This window comes from Hypanus sabinus, unplaced genomic scaffold (genome assembly GCF_030144855.1).
Source record: "Hypanus sabinus isolate sHypSab1 unplaced genomic scaffold, sHypSab1.hap1 scaffold_88, whole genome shotgun sequence".
Lineage (NCBI taxonomy): Eukaryota > Metazoa > Chordata > Chondrichthyes > Myliobatiformes > Dasyatidae > Hypanus > Hypanus sabinus.
The window spans coordinates 160,193-183,932 of record NW_026781732.1 but is presented as its reverse complement, the minus strand read 5'-3'; the positions used below and the strand labels follow the sequence as shown (position 1 = coordinate 183,932).

Genomic DNA, 23,740 nt, shown 5'->3' with positions numbered 1-23,740 from the left:
AATTGACTCGCTTCAGATGATAATTCGACTTTGAGCAGAATATTGTGAGCAGAACACATCTAAAATTTCATACCATCGCACTGAACACAGGTAAACTCGACAGTTGAAGTTAGGATATGGGTAGACGTGGATATTGCCAGCGGACTGAGAACTGAGAGACGTGCGGATGTTGGATACCATCAGCTATCTCTCTCTGCGGTGCTGCCTGCTCAATCTGCGCAATCCGAGCCGGTCCCGATCTGATCTCCGGGCGCTCAGTGAATTCCGCCCCATCTCCGGATGACGGCAGTATTTCCGCTCGGAGAATCGTTTCCTTTCCGTCGCCGAGATGCAACGGCTTTGTAGGTCAGTTGAGCGTTGCGTATTTACGCTGTGATGAGGGATACATTATTAAAAGAAGGATGGCGGTAAGGAGAGCGGGAACATGGGGAAAATGAGGAAAATAAATTTAATGAGTTTAATAACTGGTAGGGGGTTGGCGTCGCTGGCTGTGGGTCTTTTCCCGTGCTGTGTCTCTCGGGCACGAAACCGGTTTTATGCTCCCTACAACCCCACTCTCCTGTGACAGCCCGTTCTACAGTGTGCAGATGGAAAACACTGCGATTGCCTCTGAGAGGAACTTAAATAGCTTGTTTATTAATTAGTTGAATAATTGACATGAGCGGATGAACTGCTCTCTAAACTTGTTCTGAGTTATTCCATAAATAAAAGTGTTTGTGCAGCAACTGAACACCAGCAGTATGTGTCCAGAGTGTTCAAATATGTATTCCGAATCATTGTAATTATTCTGATCCAATCCGGCGATGGTGTAATAAAGGAATTCGGCAACGTTCACCGACCACAGGATGATGAAGCTCCCGGAGATGGTGAGAAGTAAGATCACAGACCTCCTCCTGCTCTCCATCTCCGGGTCACTGCGGTTCTCCGCCTTGCTTTGACCCCTCAGCCCCTTACGGACGCGACTAGTCACCAAAATGTGTCTGACTGTCAGAGCGTTGAACAGTAGTATTAACACGAATGGGAGTAACGGCGTCAGAACGATAGAAAAGCATCTAAATCCCACCCACCCGGGGTCCGTATAGTAGCCCGGCTTTGTAATACAGTCCCAGGGTATATTGTCGATCACTTTCACAGGACGATATCGAAAGAAGTAGGGCACATCCTTAAAAAAGAGCAGGACGCCGGTTGTTGTCAGAACCACAGCGGCAGTTTTCCCGGTGCAATATTTTGCTTTCTGATTCTGACAACAGATGGCGACAAACCGATCAAACGTAAAGCTGACGGTGAACCAGACAGAAAAGTCGGTGGCTGCCTCTCCCAAGGCGGAGATCACACTGCACACGGGGGTGATGTCCAGGAAAGTCCCGGGGAAGTAATAATAACTGACTCGCCAAAATATGACCTCAAAGATTATGGTTAGTAGATCCGCCGTCGCCATGGCTACCAGGTAGCGAGTGGTGCAGGCAGAGATGCCGCACTTTCCCCGGGACAGGATCGCAATCGCCACTAAATTCACTGAGGGAACAACAAAAAGAAAGAGTGAATTACTGTGTGTCCGTTCCGTGGGTCTCAGGGCAGAGACAAGCTGGAACTTTGGACTCTATTCATTTCTGGAGGTTTAAAGGTTGCAAAGCGGGAGACGCAGATGCCACACACGCGTGCCTGCTGGGTGAAAGGTAACAGTTTTCTGTACTGGATAAAGAGCTAAGTTTGGGAAGGATGCATTGTCAACTGATCGCTGAGTGTGCGTTGGAGAAATAAATATAAATCTCCTGCCATCAGTTTTTCGACTGATGTGTAAAGGCTGGATACCTCGGCAACTTTCTCAGGGGTTGTGTTCAGATCCCCCTTTCCTGACACCTTCTCCATACGGCGAAGTCCCTCTCCCTCCGCCTCGGACGATTTACAAAATTCAAAGCGTTGATTTCACCTGTTCGCATGTCTTCGTCTCCTCCTCGACTCTCCTTTCTCCCCCACCCACAGGCTCCCTTCTTTTAAATTCTACAACTGCTCTTATCCGCGGTTCCTTCTCATTGTATCAGAAAATTCCCAGTTTCGTTTTTTAAATATTCTGGACTTTTTAGACATCTTTCATTTGGTGGGTAAAGCATCTAATTTCTGAAGCAACGCCAATGTAGATGCTTCGCAGCAGTTTCTCCTTTGGAGTTTGCCTCAAAACACTGCAGATTATTCTAAATTACTTTCTTTTCTGAGCCGAGTATCACATGTAACACAGACCGTCTGACCTTTAACAAACACCGCTGGTTTGGCTCTTAACTCCCACCCCACTACACGAAAAATAGAATATGCAAACTAACCCTGTTACAGTAAAACACCCACAGACCCTGATTTGAATTTTCTATGCTCCCGGTGTTTCAGAGTTTGAATCACAAACGATGTTTACCGGTCTCCCCTGAATCCCGCCGGTGATTTGCTTTACCCGTTCCATTCAAACTTGCAGCAATTCCTTAAAAACAGCGCAATACATTTAAAATTGAATTTGAAGCACATTGCTTGATCAATACGAAATAACACCAACGAGGCCGTAAAGGTACCGGTCACGATGGACTATTGGAGTTTACTTTGCCAGCGAATTTCCATTGATAACTCAAAACTGTCTTGCATGAATCCACTTCCCAAATCTACCGCTCTACATCTCTTTAAGCTACCGGTTTATTTTCAGCCGAGAGCACTGCAAGGGGACTGCTGAACGAACATGCAGTTTGGCCGCAGTGTCTGCACCGCACTCACTGATACACCGGCATCACAACGCTGTCGGTAATTGACCGAGTCCAAGTACTGTGCACACAAATCTGCAAATGTTAGTTCGCCTCTGTCCTTACCAGGAACACCGATAACGGAAACGATCAGGTAATATATCTTTCTCACACGGTAAAATGTTTCAATCATGCCGTGTGAGATTCAGCCTGTCTTCCAGCCGCCCGCGATCTCGCTGAAGAAACTCTGAGCTGATGAATCTCCACGGTCATTCATTTATACTCGATCCAGCACATTGAATATTCAATGCTGCACAAGGCTGACGTTTTATTGCCCAACAGATAGGGTAAAAATAAACATGATTTCATTCAAGTGAAATCCCAATTGTGATGAGGTGTGGGTAGCTTGACACAAAATTGCAAAATCTCAAAGACGATTCGAGAAGTCAGTGAACATTGTTGGGAAACGCTCTCCGGCTCATCCCTCGGTTTCATGATTGTTGCTCATCTGGTCCATTCCAAGGCTTTGCCGTCCATCGATTTCGTCATCAAAGGTGTAACATCATGGTTTGCTCTGTTTCACTCCAGACATTGCTTCGGTTACAGGCGACAACAATAGAAATATGGCGTTTGTATGTTTCTGTTAATGCAATAACCAACATAAACTCTCGTTCCTCTGAATGAGGAAACTAAGAAATAGCGGACGAATTCAATAACTCCTGTCTTTTCCCACCGTGAGAGACGCCAGCAGTATGCCAGTCGAACGAGACTATCAAGCCATAGAAGTTGCTATTACTGAGGAGAAGGAGCCTGGGAGGCTGACAGATGTGGAATTAAATTTGTCATCTGGACATTAGTATTCCGAAACAGGGATCTGCCAGACTGTGGAAGCATTAGCGGCGAACTTTCAATACCAATTGGAATTTGGAATAGTCCACATCACTAGAATATAGGAAATGTCAATCCACATAACTTGTTACGAAGAGAGATAGTCAATAGACAGAACATTATACGGCAGGTAGCCTGACCTCAGAAGTTGAAAAGACGAACCTTTATGAAGGATGAGGTCTCGGTGACATGGAGACACATAATAAAATCGGCCGAATTACGGAAAGTCCGGCCTGAAAGCTGTTGGAATTCTTTGTCAACAATAAAAGGCAGATGAGATAAACGGAGATCAATGGATGTTGTTTCATTGGATTTTCAGAAAGCCTTTTACAAGGTGCCACACACGAGAGTGCTAAAGAAGGTAGAACGCCATAGGTATTACTGAAAGATGCTATGGTGCATAGAAGATTGGCTGAATAGCAGGAAGCAAGGAGAATAAATAAACAGGACTAATTCCTGTCGGCGTCTTTTGAGAAACGGTCAGCCCTGAAACGCCGAGAACGGGTCCCATTCCTCGAAGAACCGAAGTCAGCGTGTAACTCCACGACAGGGTCTTCAAAATATTCTGAAAGGAAAAGAATAAAGACATTAAAGATGGAAATAGAACTGTTTCCGAAGATGCAAGCAAATGATTCGCCGTTTAGAGCCTCCTTAACTTCGCCACGTATTCTCGATTTACTCTAGAGCATACGTCGCCGGCTCTCGTAACCTTCCATCATCGCAGATGTACGTCAGTTCATCGATCTCTGCCTTCAGTGTGTCCAACCAGCGGCTCTGTTACCTCCTGCGGTGCCCAGCAGTACCTCGACGCTCAAACTCACTCATCGCCATGGATTTCATAATGGGATTAGCACCTTCTGATGGGGCCACGTGGTCATGAGAGTGGTAGATCAGTCGTTCAAACCGGCCATTTAACGGTCAGTCAGAATGAACAAATCAGCAATTGCATGCGTTTCTCAATGATATACCGTCTCTGACCTTTCACATGGAAGAAGTATGTTCCCTTCACCGAGCAGTCCCACAGGCTATTCGCCTACTCTGAAACTTGTATATCACCCTTTGATGTCTTCCTGGCTACCAGCCTCCGCTGTTCCCTGCGGAGGAGCCCGCGTTGGAGGTTCCGTTAGCCAGAGTCCTGGTACGCTGCTGCTCAGTACTTCGATGAGGACATGGAGGGCCATTCCAGCCGCCATCTATGCCTACTGCCGCCATGACAATTGCTCTGCCGCCCATCTAGACCTAACAGGCTTCAGGAATTGTCTGGCTGTCCACTTGATATCCGCCCCTGCACAACTACTTTCTCTCTCCGGTTTGAAGATAATCCAACGCATCATCCCAGTCACTTACCGTCTCCAGCCGGCACCGTCCCTCAAGATCACACCTAACAACCTCAAGGTCTACCCCAAGCCAGCTGTCTACCCCAAGACGGCCCAACCTACCCGATTCTGCACCTCCGGAACCCCGGACGGTTAAATGTGCTCCAGTGTACACGACTCACAGGTTGTTGGATGATCAAATACAAGGGATGGTGTTTATTGGGTGCCGTTGTTGCATCTTGGATCCTTCGCTCAACGATGATTTCCATCGAATGGATCCGGAATATCCTGGAACGTTAATGATCGGCCGTCGTTCGTTGCGGGGATCCTACCAATTCTGCTCCCGATGACATCTCCAAGCCTAACTCTTACTTGAGCTGTTATTTGCGCTATCGCTTGCGGCAGTAATGCCAATGCGAATGCCGAGAAGTAAAGCCTTCGAAGACAACAACGAAAAACAGAAATGCCTAAAATACAGGTATGAACTTAGTTGATCTCTTTGATCTAGCTCATGGACGATCAGCTGACTGCAACGATCGTTCACTGATTTGTATAAATCACTAGCTGAATATTCTACAAAGAGGATAAATTTAAAATATGGATTCTTAGGACTGCATTTCGGTGAATGACCAGCGTACGCTGTGACATCATCACTTTGGTCAGCGACTGTGCAGGAGAAAACATTATCATAATGGTCAACAATGGGCGTGGATTAGTAATGACGCCGTCATCTTTGCCAGAAATGATATCATCATCTCAGCTCATCATCATCATCATCATCTTCAGCAGCAGCAGCAGCAGTGATAACATCAGAGTGGCAAGTGACGTGTTAATCAAAGCGCGGTGCAGACCATTCAACTTATATAACGGAAGTATCTATATGAGCAATAAACCAGACACGTAATCATTCAAACAGTTCAATAGTACAGTCAGGGTGTCGGCTTTATGTCAGCTGTCGTGTTATCCCTGTCCAGGTAGTGATACTCCAGACAATCAGACAGATGTGGGTGAGTGCGCTTGCTGGACAGTTTAAGCACCTTCATCAAATTGTGTTTCACTTCAATCCCCATCTGCAGAGACCACTTTATTCTATTCATTTTCTCTAATTACAGCAATATTTACAAATTATTTCAAGATCTTTCACAAAATGCATGGAGGTCGGTGATCAGTGAGGTGCCTCAGGGATCTGTTCTGGGACTCTTACTCTTTGTGATTTTTATAAATGACCTGGATGATGAAGTGGAGGGATAGGTTAGTAAATTTGCTTATGACGCATAGGTTGGGGGTGTTGTGGATACTGTGGAGGCCTGTCAGAGGTTACAGCAGGACGTTGATAGGATGCAAAACTGGGCTGAGAAGTGGCAGATGGAGTCCAACCCAGATAAGTGTGAAGTGGTTTATTTTGGTAGGTCAAATATGTTGGCAGAATATAGTATTAATAGTAAGACTCTTTGTAGCATGAAGGATCAGAGGGATCTTGGGATCCGAGTCCAGCTGTGCAGGTAGACTCTCAGGCTAAGTATGCATACGGTGTATTGACCTTCATCAACCGTCGAACTGAATTTAGGACCCGAGAGGTAATGTTGAAGCTCAATTGGACACCGGTAAAAACCCACTTTGAGTTTTGTGCTCAGTTCTGGTCGCCTCACTACAGGAAAGATGTGGAAAGGCTGAAGAGGAAATTTGCAAGGATGTTGCCTGGATCGGGAGCATCCCTTATGAGAATAGGTTGAGCGAACTCAGCCTGTTTACCTTGAAACGATGGAGGATGAGAGGTGACCTGATAGAGGTGTGAACGATGATGAAATGCATTGATCGTGTGGATAGTCAGAGGCTTTTTTCCCGGGGCCGAAATGGCTGCACAAGAGGGCACAGTTTTAAGGCGCTGGGGTGTGGGTACAGAGGAGATGTCAGGGATAAGATTTGTTTCGCAGAGAGTGGTGAGTGCGTGGAATAGGCTGCCGGCAACGGTGGTGGAGATAGGGTCTTTGAAGAGACATTATTTGTTTGTAATATACATACATGATCTGGATGATGGGGTGGTAAATTGGATTAGTAAGTATGCCGATGATACTAAGGTAGGAGGTGTTGTGGATAATGAGGTGGGTTTTCAAAGCTTGCAGGGAGATTTATGCCGGTTAGAGGAATGGGCTGAACGTTGGCAGATTGAGTTTAATGCTGAGTAGTGTGAGGTTCTACATTTTGGCAGGAATAATCCAAATAGAACTTACAGGGTAAATGGTAGAGCATTGAGGAATGCAGAGGAACAGAGAGATCTAGGAATAACAGTGCATAGTTCCCTGAAGGTGGAGTCTCATGTATATAGGGTGGTGAAGAAGGCTTTTGGAACGCTGGCCTTTATAAATCAAAGCATTGAGTACAGAAGTTGGGATGTAATGTTAAAATTGTACAAGGCATTGGTAAGGCCAAATTTAGAATATTGTGTGCAGTTCTGGTCACCGAATTATAGGAAAGATATCAATAAATTAGAGAGAGTGCAGAGACGATTTACTTGGATATTACCTGGGTTTCAGCACTTAAGTTACAGAGAAAGGTTGAACAAGTTAGGTCTCTATTCATTGGACGGTAGAAGGTTGAGGGGGGATTTGATCGAGGTATTTAAAATTTTGAGAGGGATAGATAGAGTTGACGTGAATAGGCTGTTTCCATTGAGAGTAGGGGAGATTCAAACGAGAGGACATGATTTGAGAGTTAGGGGGCAGAAGTTTAAGGGAAACACGAGGGGCTATTTCTTTACTCAGAGAGTAATAGCTGTGTGGAATGAGCTTCCTGTAGAAGTAGTAGAGGCCAGATCAGTTGTGTCATTTAAGGTAAAATTGGATAGGTCTATGGACAGGAAAGGAGTGGAGGGTTATGGGCTGAGTGCGGGTAGGTGGGACTAGGTGAGATTAAGAGTTCGGCACGGACTAGGAGGGCCGAGATGGCCTGTTTCCGTGCTGTGATTGTTATATGGTTATATGGTTATTTAGATAGGTACGTGGAGCTTAGAGAAACGGAGGGCTATGGGTAAGACTAGTAATTTCTAACGGGATATGTTCGGCACAACTTTGTGATGCTGTAGTTTTTTCGTTTCTATGTTCCTAAAATAAATCTGTTCGCTTGTTCTACGTATCCATACTATAAGGAATTAACTACGTCGCTTCTTGACTGTAATTAATCTGATTAGGATTGTGCAACAATTCTCCCTTGATGTTGTTGCTACACATCCTGTTTGGAATCACAAAAACTTGTATATTTATTCGCAGCATACAATATACATTTGTTCAAATGTTAACTGTATTAATCGTCTAGTAAACATGGGTGAAAGTTGTAAATGATGTCGTCTCGATATTCTAATGTTCTCCGATGGTTCCATTATCAGCAACAAGGCGCATCTATTTTCTTAAATTATGTTCTTTATCCACTGAATAATGCCGGGGTTTGCATCGAGCCCAGAGCCCGCAAATATTTGAGCGTAAGACGTCTTGAAAATAAATGAATAACACCGAATTTCATTTAGATATACAAAAATAAAAATATGCCGGAAAATCACTCTCTTTCTCTGGTGGCCTCGAAATATAAGCACCGCCCAATATGATGACACAAAGAAAAAGAGTATTTTCGCTAACCACCTGGTCATTCTTTAAAATAGTAACAAAATGCAAGTTCAACGTCTTTATTTTCTGCTGTCATTTTGGTCGATCGTTGGTACATTGTCCTCACACCTCTGCCTCTAAACTGTATTACCGGTAAACTCCAATCGAAATCGACACGTTCCACGGGATGGAAATTCTGCCTGTCATCTCCTTCTTTGCAGCCGATCACGAGTTCCATGTATGGCTGTAGTTTTGAAGTATTGATTCTGCAGTTTGTGAGTTTTGGCATTGCCAGCATTTTTATTCGCTGTCAACGGAGCGGGAATGACCAATAATTTCATGACCAACGTGTGCCAATACCGAGTGTCAGTGTGATCAGATGACTGGGCATCATCGCTGACAGTGTGATTGCGTTGAGGAACATGTTTATAAAGAGGGATATTTTCGCTATGTCCATCAACAGACTGGACGAGCTACGAAAGTACAAATTTTGCCGAGGGGATACTGAATATGCAGTGACATTCTCTCTGTGTCCAGCAGTGAGACCCAATAACATTGCGTTACAGAGGGAACCGGACAAGCAGGGACATTATCTGTGTGGTTGCTGACAGGTCCGAGTAAGCAGTGATGATACCAGTGTGGCCAGTGATGTACCACTGGAGCGGCAACAGTTCTGTTCATTCCCGTAATGGAGACACCTGAAGGAGGGAAATAACCAATCTGTCATCCTTTGCAATCGATGGTGAAATGCCATGATTTTTTTTGGGGAAAAAAATTCTCATTTGAGCGGTCTATCCATAAGTATTATTGTCATGTTAAACGAAGACTGGTGAATGACACCTGTTCGGTTTTAATTTGCAGACCCACAAGCCTCTGTAGCAGGTCAGGAACAATCACACTATTGGAAGTATTCCATGGATACCACACTCCTTCCCCGCTCTCCCACCCCGGAGTGACCATGTGGGGTTTGGTATCACACAATGAACCGGATCAGGTGACAAGTCTCTCCGTTGCTGAGCATATCGTACACAGTAACCACAACTCCCTAACATTTCCCGTTTGGGGACACACTTTGGGGGTGATGAATAAAGCTCCACACTGTATCTGACCAGTGTCCCGGGGGTAGTCGCCCTCAACACCTTCCAACATTCGGCGCAGGGGATTTCACCATTTAGGTGCTAATTTGTTTACCGACTGCCTCTCCTTTTGGAATAAGAATCCCAGGTTAGGTTTCCTGCGGCCGAAGATCTCCTCCAACGCTGCAAGCACAAGATGATTCGGGGAAGAGCGATTTTGCTGTCTGCCCGTGGAACGGAGACTAATGAAAACCGATTGAGAAGTCGGGGACTGATTTATAAGTCTGTTACTAGTAGCGGGCAGTAGGGATAGTTGTTGGGTCCTGAGGTTTGAGCGATACAAATTGCTGATGAACCTGAGTATCATATACACTCCACCGCGTATCAAACATAATTTTGTTAGATGACGTGCCGAATCTTTGCAAACGTCTAATAAAACCGAAAGGCTGCACTGGCTTCTTTATAACTGACCAATAAGACCATAAGATGACGATGGCATTCGTCTGTATCGAAGGACAATTGCTACTTGTGCTGAACAAACCAAATGGAAATGTGGTCCAGAGCTGACCCCCCCCCCCCCCCCCGGGAACTATGCTGCTAATGAGAGAGAGAGAGATGAAGAACAGGGGTAGAGGCAACTGCTACAGATAAGAGAGAGACAAATGATTTAAGTATTATGGCTTCTTCACTGATGGAAAGGTAAACAATCATTTGCTACAAGGACACTTCTTTGCTCGTTAACATTCTTGCTGAGACAGCAGGGAGTGGCCGAGTTTGATGGACATGGTCATTTGAGTTGATGGACGGCTGATACACCATCAAGGGGAGTTAAACGACGGGTCTGCGGAGACACAGATAGACAGACCAGTGGACACTGAAAGAGTGTTGGGCACCCACAGGAAGGTGGGGGACTGAAGGATCGGTTCAGGAGAATCGGTCCGGAGCACGGTGGATGAAGGCAGACCGGTGGGGACTTGTGTGCGTCCGCCCTTGCCTGGGTGACGAATCCGTCACAGAAAAACGGTCTAGCCCGGAACGGAAGGGTCATAACCGATGACCCCCAACCGTACAACGGAACAAGAAGACTATGGAAGGTTTGCCTGCTGCAGCTGCTCAACTCTCGCTCTCTCTCTCCCTCTCTCTCTCTCTCTCTCTCTCTCTCTCTCTCTCTCTCTCTCTCCAACATTGCAACACAACAACAACTACCTCAGCACGAACTGAACTGAACTGAACTTTATATTCTTCTATGACAATTCACTTACCCCGAGACATTGATAGAGCTTGTTTCTTATTATTGATTATTATTCCTACACTTCTATGTTTATTATTGCCAACCTGTTTTATAAGTATATTTGCATTATTGACACTGTTTTGCTTATTTTACTAACAAACTCCTCTAGTGACGGTACCACCAGACTCCAACGTATCATTCCTTTCCTGCTGGTCTGTTAACCCAGTCACGGGGTACGTAACAAATTGGTGCATCGTCTCGGGATTTGAATTCGCAAATTGGGGTGCCGGTGAATCTGGATAGATTTCCCTTATCTGATCTGGTTGTGTGAAAAACCAGAAAGGCAAGCAACAGAAATGGATGTTGACGAGTGTCTGTCAAGTCCGAACCCTGTGGGTTTAAAGACGGCTAAAAAGTCTGAGTTGTGGGGAATGCTGGAGTCCTTGGAACTCACGGAGGTGAAGAAAGGGATGACGAAGGCTGAGATACAACGTAAGATAGCTGAACATTATGTCACGATGCAGATATTCAAGGCGGAGGTGTTAGAACACTTTCCTGCAGGGAAAGGGGAGGTCCAGTTACGTCTAGAATAGATGCGACTGGAGAGAATTAAGTTGGAGGGGGACGAAGCAGAAAAACAGCGACAGTTCGAGAGGGAGAAATGGAAACGTGTGGATAGCGGGGCAGACCGTGGGGAAAGTTTAATTCAACATTTCCAAGACTGTTATTGACACAAAATGCACATTTTAATATTGATCATGACACAATGTATTTTATATATCGTTAATGACATAAAACATATTTACAGATTGTTACTGACAGAGAATCGTATAATTTGTGTTCCGCGTATTATCTGAAAGTACTTGCCTGTGATGCTGCAACAAGTCAGTGTTTCTCTGTCCCTGTACCTTCCCGTACTTGTGCACTTGGTAATAAATTCAACAGGACCTGAGAAATCTCAGTGAGATTTGATTAGTGATGATCATCTTGGCAGCTCGGTAGGTCGAATGTATGAGACAGTACACTGTTGAATGCAAAACCCTGAGCATTGTCGATGATCAGAGGGATCTTAGACTCCAAGTTCATCGCTCCCTGAGAGAGACTGCACAGATTGATCGGGTGGTTAAGAGGGCAAATGACATGGTTGTCTTTATTAGTTGAAGCAGTGAGTTCAAAAGTCGGGAAGTTGTGTTGCAGCTGTTTCGAGCCTGCGGCCGTACTGTGACTGTTTCTTTAAGAGCGCCGGCGTGAGGAGGCGGGACTATGACGTCAGTCACAGGCTGACAGCGCTGACTGTGGACTGAACCATCAGAGAGAGAGAGAGAGAGCGATCTGCAGACAGGCAGTCGGCCAGGAGAGAGGGAGAGAGGGGGAGAGGGGGGAGAGGGGGAGAGGGGGAGAGAGAGAGAGAAAGACTGGAAAAGCTGATCGCTTCAGTTAGTCGCAGCTGAGGATTGGAACTCTCCTATGCCCGCAAGAGTGGGTTGATCATCGGTACAGAGAACCGCAACGAACGTGTGTGGCTGTCACTTCGTATAATCCATAGGAGTGGGTTTTGGAATATCTTGTGTTAACCCTTGCCTGGGCATGTTCTTGTGGTAACCCCTGGAAGACGGCATTCCTGTGATAGGTCACTTTCGCTGATGACTCGTATCTGGACAGATTCAGCGGATAAGAACTTCGACGGCGGTTGGTTGAAGTAACGGCCGTTTCTCTACGTTTCACCCTGGATTACAAATATCTCTCTCCCATCATTTATTCCGTGGATTACACTGAACTTTCCTACTTTACCATCTCAAGACTCTAAGCTTTGTTCCCTCAGTCTCGATAGTCTGGGAGATATATTTACACACATATACACATAACACTGTTAACTTCCCTTCATTTCGTTAAGTTACTATATTATAAGTCGATACTACTAAAGATAATGGTTTTAACATCAAAACCAGACTCCAGTGTGAACTCCAGTGCTGCTGGTTCGTTTCTAAAACGCCACAGTTTGGAACACATTTTTATAAAACTAGTTAGACCACATCTGGAGTGTTTCATACAGTTGTGGTCGCCCACATTCTCGGAAGGATGTCGGGGCTTTGGAGAGGGCGCAGAAGAGGTTTACCAGGACACTGCCTGGATTAGAGGGCATGAGCTATAACGAGAGGCTGGACAAACTTGTGTTGTTTTCTCCAGAGCGGCGCAGGCTGGGGTGAGACTGGATGGATGTTAATAAGATTACGAGAGGAATAGATAGAGTGGACAGTCGATATATTTTCCCTGGGGGTTGAAATGTCTAATACATTTAAGGTGAGTGGAGATGTGAGCGGCGTTTGTGTCTTTCCACAGAGTAGTGGGTAAACGGACATCTGTCTGGGGTGAGAGACCAAAGCGGCCATGTGATCCCGTTTCCTGTTCACGTTTCTCTGCAGATCTGCAGCATCTGCGGGTCACTGCTCTACCTATACGGGTAGCTTCATCTTTCCCCGTTCAGACAAGGCGGTGAGATCCGGATCTGTCACGTCCTCTCGTTGTGGTGGACAATATGGTTTTTTTTTCGGCAATATTTTCACCATGTTTCATTCCACTGTTTTTACCTGCTGAAGTGCTGCCGATGTTTCTGGGTGTCTGACCCACTTATGTGAGAATTTAGCTTTTTATAATTATCTGAGCTTCTCATAAATGTGTGCAGTTCAGTTAAGCTTCACTCCACTACTTCCAAAGCAACAACCCAGTCAGTCAAACAGTCGGCACAGTTAAAATAGTTTATTACATCTTTTTTTTCATTTTGTACTATTTATATAATTTAACAATGTGATATTTATATTCTTATATTAAATCACAATTGTTAAAAACTATGGTTAAAAATTAGGTTCTACTTCTGAACGTATTTCATGACATATGCCGGTGCTATTAAACCTGATTCTGATATTAATATGGGAGACCCACCACCAGTCACCTGATCTCACTTACAGCAGATCGTAATGAGAGATTAAAGCCTTTTCTATTTACTTGCGTTCCTCAGAAAGAGAACTGTTCAGTTTCCTTCTGTGGTTCCAGAGCAGAAGCTCAGTCTGTCTAATATTTGCACACAATTAAAATGGGGAATTTGTTTATTATCATCATGTACTGAACGACAGTTCAAATCTTCCCTGACGTACCATCCACACAGATCGATACATTACAACGGTACATCGAGCTGATATACGATAAAACAATAACTGTAACAAAGCATTATTGCTGCAGAGAAAGTGCAGTGCAGATAGACATATGGTGCAGGGTCACGTCGAGTTACATTGTGAGGTCGAGTCCATTTTATCATTCATTTGGCTTATAACTGCAGACAGGAAGCCATCCTTCAGCTTGGTGTTACACAATTTAAGGCTTTTGTATCTCTTCCCCGATGGGGGAGCGGGTTTGCAGCGAGAATGTCCAGGTTATGAGGTTCTTTGAGTGCATGGCCTGCTTTTCCAAGGGAGGGGAAGTGTAGGGAGAGTCCAGACGAAGGCGTGAAGTATCGACATGGAGCTCAGAGACCTCGGCCTTCACCCTGCCTTGTGTAGCTGGATCCTGGACTTCCTGTCAGATCGCCGGCAGGTGGTAAGAGTGGGCTCCATCTCCTCTGTCTCTCTGACCCTCAGCACACATAACCCACAGGGTTGTCTCTTTGGCCCTCTCCTTTACTCTCTGTGCACCCATGACTTGTGTTGCCACCCACAGCTCCAACCTGCTAATGAAATTGGCTGACAGCACTACATTGATTGGCCTAACCTCAAATAATAACTTTCAATCGATCAAATGCCTCCCGACAAGGTTCAGTCCAAACATACTTTTCACGCTTCTTCAGGAGATTGGTCAGAGGAAGAGCAATAGCAGCAAAGTTCTTACAGAACTTACGATAATATCCATCCATTCCCAGAAACCTTCTAAGAGCCTTCTTAGCAGTCAGAATAGGAACTTGAGAAATTGTCTGGACTTTTGCCCGAACAGGAGCCAACTTGCTTTGACCAACAACATAGCCAAGACAGGTCACAGTGGCATGGCCAAATTCACTCTTAGCTAACTGTAAGGTTGTCCTGGGAAAGCCTGTCAAACGGCTTCTCGACTGCAGTGATATGCTTTTCCCAAGTGCCACTCCCTGTGGCTAAGTCATCAATATAGGCATCTGTATGTTCTAACCCTCGAATTAGAGAATCAATCATTCTCTGGAATGATCCTGGACCATTTTTCCTTCCAAAAGAGAAAACATTGTATTCACACAACCCAGAAGGTGTCACAAATGCAGAAATTTCTCTACCTCTGTCCGTCAATGAAACACACCAATACTCTTTCAACAGATCAATCTTTGTAAGAAATTTAGCTTTTCCAACCTTAATGATGCAATCATCCTCCCTAGGGATAGGAGAGGAATCTGTTTGTTACTGAATTTACCTTCCCATAATCAGTGCAATATCTAACACCACCATCAGGATAAGGCACAATAACGCAGGGTGAGCTCCAATCTGATGCTGAAGGACTCATAATACCATTTTCAGCATATATTCAATTCCTTGCTCAGCCAATTTAACATTTTTCAACGTTCATACAATATGGGTGTTGTTTAATCGGTTTGGCTTGACCAATATCTACATCGTGTACTGCGACCGTGGTTTGCTTGGGAACATCGGGAAATAAATCTTTAAACATCAGGCTTACTTCCTTCAGCTGTTGTTGTTGCCTTGGCTGCAGATGAGCCGACTTGTTAACAATGTTTTCTGGAACAACTGAGTTCATTAGCCTATCTGGGACCATGTTTGGCTTGTGAAAAGTCTCAGACAAGTCAATTGTTTCATTCTCAGGGTTGCCAGATTCATATGATTTGACAACAACACTCACAGATGGAGCCTGCTTGTCAAAATAAGCCTTTATCATATTTATGTGCACCACCTGTGTTAGTTTACGTTGGTCAGGTGTTTTAATAGCATTATTCAGATCATTAATTTGAGAGACTATTTCATGCGGTCTATTGAACTTAGCCTGAAGTGGATTCATCAATATTGGAGATAAAGCAAGCACTTTATCCCCAACCTGGTATTTTCTTTCCAAAGCCAACTTATCAAACCAACACTTCATTTTGTTTTGAGAAATCTTTAAGTTTTGTCTCACTGGACTACAGACTTGTAGTTTATTCTTGAACTTCTACACAATGTCTAACAAGTTAAGATGTACATCCCCATCAATCCACTGTTCCTTTAACAAGGACAAAGGACCCCTCACTATAAATTTTAAAAAGGGTTCACCGAATGCAGGTATAGGGCAGAGTGAGGCCACTAGCGTGACCTGATTCGGTTTACCCACAACTTGACAAGTGTGACAGATTCTGCAAAAGGTCACAACATCTTTCCTCAAATTAGGCCAGTAGAATTATTTCATAACTGTTTACAGTTTTATTCACTCCAAAATGTCGACCTGATGGCATACTGCAGGCCAAAGTTAAAATTTCAGCCATATAACTTTAGGAACTACAACTTGGTGAACAATTGCCCATTCCTCACTCGCTGGTATAGCAGGTGGCCTCCACTTCCTCATTGACACTCCATCCTTGAGATAATACCCTGCTGGCACTTTCTTAATCTCATCATCTGAGAAAGTTGTTTCTTTTAAAGCTTCAATCTCAGGGTCTCGGTTCTGTTCTGCTATAAACTCCTTCCTACACAGGGATACATCTTTCTCATCAGACTTACGACCTGAATCCTGTTGAAACAATGAAGGCAGAAATTCCCTGACATCATAACCTGAATCCCGATTTTGGCTATCATGGGTATCAGAATCATGCTGCACAGAACCGTCTGCATCGGCAGACTTCTTAGCCATACTTCGAGTTCCTGCGCAGGAAGGATAAATGTTAAAATCCATCTGTGGGTCGTCAGCGGTTGTCTTAGTTGTCAATAGCACTGCAGGAACAATTTTAGGTCATTCCCTAACAGCAAACCAACATCTTCCAATGGTAAAATGGAGCATAATCCGATTTTAACAGGTCCCAAAACCAACCCTGACAGTAAAGTTACCTTGTACAACAGCACAGAAACCATGCCACCCCCAATGCCTTTAATAAGATTTACCTCACCAGTGTTAAGTCTCATCACCAAACTTTAGAACGCTGGCTAATATAAGTGACTGAGAATCGCCAGTAACTTGAAGAATTTTCACTGGTTCTTGGGTTCACCCTTCCTTTACTAATACAAACCCATTTGACATAAAATGATCAAAAGCCTTCTTAATTCGGTCAGAACTCTCAGTCCATAACTGAGCCTCAACAGAATGTTCAGAACCCTGTGGGTTGATAGGTGCTTCAACAGACTGATCACAGGTATTCGGGACTGACACCTTTTCCTTTTTCTTCTTCAGGACAGAACAATTAGCCATCATATGACCAGCTTTCTTACAATAGTAACAAGCAAGACCAGAATATTTCTCTTTCAACTGCTTCCCTTCATCCTTATACTTGTCACTAGTTCCAGCTATAATTTCGCGTTTACCCTGGTGACCCCTGCTACTCTTTTGGAAGCTCTTATTCTGGGTAAACTTAACCTTATGAGTTAAAGCAAACTCATCTGCTAATCTAGCAGACTCCTGCAAAGTGGCAGCATCCTTTTCATCTAAATATGTTTTTATGTCATCAGGGACACACTTTTTGAATTCTTCAATTAAAACTAACTCTTTCAAGCTATTAAAATCATCATATATTTATCATCATCATATATATCATCATATATGTGCACCAGCGATCAAAACACACAGACTTCTCATAAGCAAATTACATATGTCCGGTTCACAGATTTCCACAAATTTCTAAACTTTTGCCTGTATGATTCTGGGACCAACTCGTAAGCTTTGAGCACAGCCTGTTTCACTATGTCACAATCAGCTGCTTCATCAACTGTCAAAGCAGAATAGGCTTGCTGAGCCTCCCCCTTTGTAAGAGAACCAACCCTCTTTTGGCCACTTTAAATTCTAAGCAACCTTCTCAAAATGCTGTAAGTATTTATCAACCTCTTTCTGATCAAATGGAGGTACCAATTTAATTTCCTGACTGGCCTCAAACTCATCACCAGAGTCTAACGCTAGACCCCTTTGCTGCAACCACTGTATCTTTTCCAGCTCGAATAGCCTCTGTCTTTCTGCTTCCTCTCTGTTTTTCTGCCTCCTCTCTGATTTTCTGCCTCTCTTGCCTCAAATTGCCTCTGCCTTTCCGCAGCCTCCATCTTTAATTTTTCTAACTTGTCCTGGAGCTCAAGCTCACTAGGTTTACTTCCAGGAAACACGTCCAACTCCTCCACTTTAAACACACCCTCAGATACATAATGTTCAGCTATTACCCTCTGCATCTGTTCCCTCCTCATTGTCAATTTCAACATAGCAAGTTTTAACCTTCTAGCAAGACTCAACAACTCAATCCATCTGGCATCCTCTAATGCCTCAGAGGTTCCTGCTTCCAAACAATAATCAGCATCCGCTGCTGATTTTCTACACACAAATATATCAAAAGGGACTTCCCCAATGAAATCGATAATTAATGACTACGCCCCCATAGCTGTTCATATCCCAGATGCAGGCCCCAATTTTGTTATGAATCGTAAAGCTTTAGAAACGAATCAGCACCAATAGACTACACCTGGAACAACACACACAAAATACTGGTGGAACACAGCAGGCCAGGCAGCATCTATAAGGAGAAGCATAGTCGACGTTTCAGGCCGAGACCCTTCATCAGGACTGCCTGAGACTGCCTGACAAAGGGTCTCGGCCTGAAACGTTGACAGTGCTTCTCCTTATAGATGCTCCCTGGCCTGCTGTGCTCCACCAGCATTTTGTGTGTGTTTGACTTCCAAGCATCTGCAGATTTCCTCGTGGAGACTACACCAGGAGTCTGTTTTTGATCTTAAAACTATCTTTATTAGAATCGACTTATAATATAGTAACTTAAGCAAGATAAACAAAAGTTAACAGTGTTATGTGTATATATGTGTGTAAATATAAATCCAAAACTATTGAGCTTGGGGAGAACAAGGCTTGGAGTCTTGAGATGGTAAAGTATGAAAGTTCAGTTCAACCACAGAATAGGTGATGAGAGAGATATATGTAATCCAGGGTAAATGTCGAGAGAAGGCAATTATGTCGAATTCCACAGGTTCCATGGTGGTAAAACAAGAGAACAGTCACTGTAGATATTATCTGTCATCCTTCCAAATCCACATACTAATTATCACCCAAAGTGACTTGTCACAAGGCGTATCGTCTTCAAGTGAATTACCACACCACACCCAGGCAAGGGTTAACACATCGGTGGTCTTCACATGATACCCCAAATCAGATCCACTCCTATGGATCAAACAAGGTGACAACCACACATTCGGTGTACGATGAATCGATAATTAACCCATACTTGCGGGCATAGGAAAATTCCAAACAGTGACCCTTGGCACCTATTTCCCTTGTATCGATCTTTCCATTTTTCCTCCTTCATCTCCGTCTGACTCTGAGTGTCTGTGTCCTCAGTTAAAACTGAACAAGCTGTGAGTGATGTAAACAAGCTGCAAGTCAGACTGATTCACCTTCTTAATCTCTCTCTCTTAAAATGACAGTCCACAGCAAACAAAACCTAGGGATTCATAACAACTGACTGGTGTGCCTGTAGTTGGAATGACTGAGTGAATCCTATCCCACATTCTCAGCAGGTAAATGGCTCCTCTCCAGTGTGAACTTGCTGATGTCTCTGTAGTGTGGAAGAGTGAGTGAATCTCTTCCCACATTCTGAGCAGGTGAATGGCCTCTCTCAAGTGTGAGCTCGCTGATGTTCCAGCAATCTGGATGAGTTATTGAATCTCTTCCCACAGACTAAGCAGATGAACGGCTTCTCCCCAGTGTGAACTCGCTGATGTTCCAGTAATCTGGATGACTCAGTGAATCTCTTCCCACAGACTAAGCAGATGAACGGCTTCTCCCCAGTGTGAACTGACTGGTGTCTCTGCAGGGAGCGTGAGTGACTGAACCTCTTCCCACATTCTGAGCAGGGGAATGGCTTCTCTCCAGTGTGAACTCGCTGATGATTCTGCAGGTCGGATGAGCGAGTGAATCTCTTCCCACATTCTGAGCAGGGGAACGGCATCTCCCCAGTGTGAACTCGCTGGTGTTCCAGAAGGTGGGATGACAGAGTGAACCGTTTCCCACATTCTGTGCAATTGAACGGCTTTTCACCGGTGTGAACACTCTCATGTCTCAGTAGGTAGGATGACTGAGTGAATCCCTTCCCACATTCTGAGCAGGTGAACGGCTTCTCCCCAGTGTGAGCTCGCTGGTGTCTTTGTAGGGCGGATGAATGAGTGAATCTCTTCCCACATTCTGAGCAGATGAATGGCCTCTCTCCAGTGTGAACTCGCTGATGACTCCGTAGGTTGGATGACTGAGTGAATCCCTTCCCACATTCTGAACAGGTGAACGGCTTCACCCCAGTGTGAATTCGCTGATGACTCTGTAGGTGGGATGACACAGTGAATCTCTTCCCACAGACTGAGCAGGTGAATGGCTTCTCCCCAGTGTGAACACGCTGGTGACTCCGTAGGTGGGATGACTGGGTGAATCCCTTCCCACAGACTGAGCAGTTGAATGGCTTCTCCCCCGTGTGAACTCGCTGATGTCTCTGTAGGCGGGATATCAGAGTGAATCCTTTTCCACAGTCTGAGCAGGTGAATGGCCTCTCCCCAGTGTGAACTGGCAGATGACTCTGTAGTTGGGATGACTGAGTGAATCTCTTCCCGCATTCTGAACAGGTGAACGGTTTCTGCCCAGTGTGAACTCGCTGATGTCTCAGTAGGCTGGATAACTCACTGAATCCTTTCCCACATTCTGAGCAGGTGAACGGCTTCTCCCCAGTGTGAACTCGCTGATGTCTCAGTAGGCTGGATAACTCACTGAATCCTTTCCCACATTCTGAGCATGTGAATGGCTTCTCCCCAGTGTGAACTCGCTGATGTCTCAGTTGGCTGGATAAAGCACTGAATCCTTTCCCACATTCTGAGCAGGTGAATGGCTTCTCCCCAGTGTGAACTCGCTGATGACTCTGTAGGCTGGATGACCGAGTGAATCCCTTCGCACAGACTGAGCAGGTGAATGGCTTCTCCCCAGAGTGAACTCGCTGATGTACCAGTAGGTTGGATAACTCACTGAATCCTTTCCCACATTCTGAGCAGGTGAATGGCTTCTCCCCAGTGTGAACTCGCTGATGACTCTGTAGGTTGGATGACTGAGTGAATCCCTTCGCACAGACTGAGCAGGTGAATGGCTTCTCCCCAGAGTGAACTCGCTGATGTACCAGTAGGTTGGATAACTCACTGAATCCTTTCCCACATTCTGAGCAGGTGAATGGCTTCTCCCCAGTGTGAACTCGCTGATGTACCAGTAGGTTGGATGACCGAGTGAATCTCTTCCCACAGACTGAGCAGGTGAAGCGCCTCTCTCCAGTGTGAACTCGCTGGGGACTCCGTAGGTTGGATGACTGAGTGAATCTCTTCTCACATTCTGAACAGGTGAACGGCCTCTCCCCAGTGTGAACTCGCTGGGGACTCCGTAGGTTGGATGACTGAGTGAATCCCTTCCCACAGACTGAACAGGTGAATGGCTTCTCCCTAGTGTGAACTCGCTGGTGAGCCATAAGGTCAAATGACTGAGTGAATCCTTTCCCAGAAATTCAGCAGATCACCAGCCTCTACCAGGTGTGGTGTGAACTGACTGGTGTGTCCACAGGTCCAACTGAATCCTTTCTCACACACAGAACAGATGAATGGCCTTGCCCAGTGTGAACTTGCTGATGTACCTTCAATTGTGATAACTGAGTGAATCTATTCCCACTGTCTGAGCAGGTGAACAGCCTTTCTCCTGTGTAAGATGACTGGCTTGCTATTTGGTCAAATGATCAATTGAATCCCTCTCCACAGTCTGAGCAGGAAGGATAGTCGATTGAATCCCTCGCTCCACTTCTTAAATATCCAGACAGAGACAGCAAAACTGGCGTTTTCTGTTTGAGATCCCCGGCGACAAATTCCTTCTCGTTTTTAACCTGTGAAAACATTTACAAAATCCATCAATGGGTTTAGGACAACATTTCAGATGAGATTACTTGAGTTGCCATGGTTTGACTTGGTATCACACGGTTACAGTGAGGTTCAACCCAAGTTGGACAGAGAAATCATCTTCTGACTGGGCAGAGTGCTGGTATCTGGAATGACAATCAATTCCCTGAAGCTCTTCCTGTCTCTATAAGAATGGGGCATTTCTGCCGTCTCCAATCTGTGACCTGGCTCAGTTTGACTCTCTCCATTGGTATTACTCCCTGTTCCTGCTGAGCTACATGGGTGCCTGGCCCCACAGTAACTGAAACAGTCTCACGCAAATTGTCTTTGTGGATGTGCATCTGGGAATTCTTTTATGTATTATTAACTTAAAGTGCTACAGCTTTAACACCATATAAAAAAATTCCTGCTGAGATGACTGGTTGGTCCGCACAGCTGGTAAAAGGGGTTAGAGTGAATTTTTGTAATATTTCAAGTTCTTGTAGAAAAGTACAACACAGAAACAGGTCCTTTGGGCCATCTAGTCTTGTGCTGAACTATTTAAATTGCCCCTCCCACACTCCTACAATCCAGGTACCTACACGAACTTCCTAAATGTTGAAATCGAGCTCGCGTGCACCACTTGTGCTGGCTGCTCATTCCAAACCTAGATGACCATCTGTGTGCAGAAGCTTCCCCTCATGTTCCCCTTAACATTTCACCTTTCACCCTTAACCCCTGGCCACTGGTTGAAGTCCTACCCAATCTCAGTGGAGAAAGCCAGCTTGCATTTACACTATCTATGCCCCTCTACCACAATCAAATCTCACCTCAATCTTCTACATTCCAAAGAATAAAGTCCTGACCTGTTCAATCTTTCCTTATAACCCAAGTCCTCCAAACTTGACAACAGCCTTGTGAATTTTCTCTGAAATCTTTGAATCTCTTTTAAATCTTTCCTGTCAGTAGGTGACCAAAACATCACACAATACTCCAAATTAGGCCTCTTTTACAAGTCAACATAATATCCATCTATTGTCAGGATTTGGTTCACGAAAGCCAATGGGCTAAAATCTTTCTTTCCGTCACTATCTAACTGTGATACCACTTTCAGTGAATTAAGGACTTGTATTCCCAGGTCCCTTTCTTCTACAACACTCCTCCGTGCCCGACCAGTCACTGTGAAAGACCTCCCTTGGTAGGTCAAACCAAAGTGCAACAGCTCACACTGGTCTGAATTAAATTCCATTTTCCATTTCTCAAACCATTTTCCCAGGGGGTCCAGATTGCACTGCAAGCCATGATAGTCTTCCTCGCTGTCCACTACACCACCAGTCTTGGTGGTCATAAATCTGCTAATCCAGTTAACCACACTATCATCCAGATTACTGATATAGATGACAAACCACAACAGATCTAGCACTGATCCCTGTGGCAACCACTAGTCACAGGCCTCCAGTCAGAGAGGCAACCATCTGCTACCACACTCTGGCTTCTGCCAAAGACAGTGTCTCATCCAATTTACTATCTCATCTAGAATGCTGAGTGACTGAACCTTCTTGACCAACCTCCCATATGAGACTTTGTCAAGTGCCTTGCTAACATCCATGTAGACAACATCCACTGCCTTGTCTTCATCCACTATCCTGATAACTTCCTCGAGAGACTCTATAAGATTGGTTAGACATGACCTATCCTGCGCAAAGCCATGTTGCCTATTCTTAATCATTCCACATCTATCCAAATACTTATATTTCCGGTTCCTGGTCATACGTTCCAGTAACTTTCCCACTATTCACTACTAGTCACCACTCCGTGGGTTTGGAGATTTCCCTTGA

At 44.8% G+C, this 23,740-nt stretch overlaps 2 protein-coding genes across 2 annotated transcripts in view; both read right to left on the bottom strand.

Moving 5' to 3' along the window:
• LOC132390375 (zinc finger protein 239-like) overlaps window positions 1-23,740 on the bottom strand; it is a 445,145-nt gene that overhangs the window by 348,342 nt on the left and 73,063 nt on the right. The gene's annotated exons all lie outside the window — the stretch shown is intronic.
• Window positions 18,645-23,740, bottom strand: part of LOC132390368 (gastrula zinc finger protein XlCGF26.1-like) — a 28,713-nt gene continuing 23,617 nt past the window's right edge. The window contains exon 4 of the mRNA XM_059962981.1: window positions 18,645-21,910. Coding sequence (XP_059818964.1) covers window positions 19,631-21,505 — 1,875 coding nt within the window. The 5' untranslated portion in view covers window positions 21,506-21,910 and the 3' untranslated portion in view covers window positions 18,645-19,630. The remainder of the gene's footprint in view (window positions 21,911-23,740) is intronic.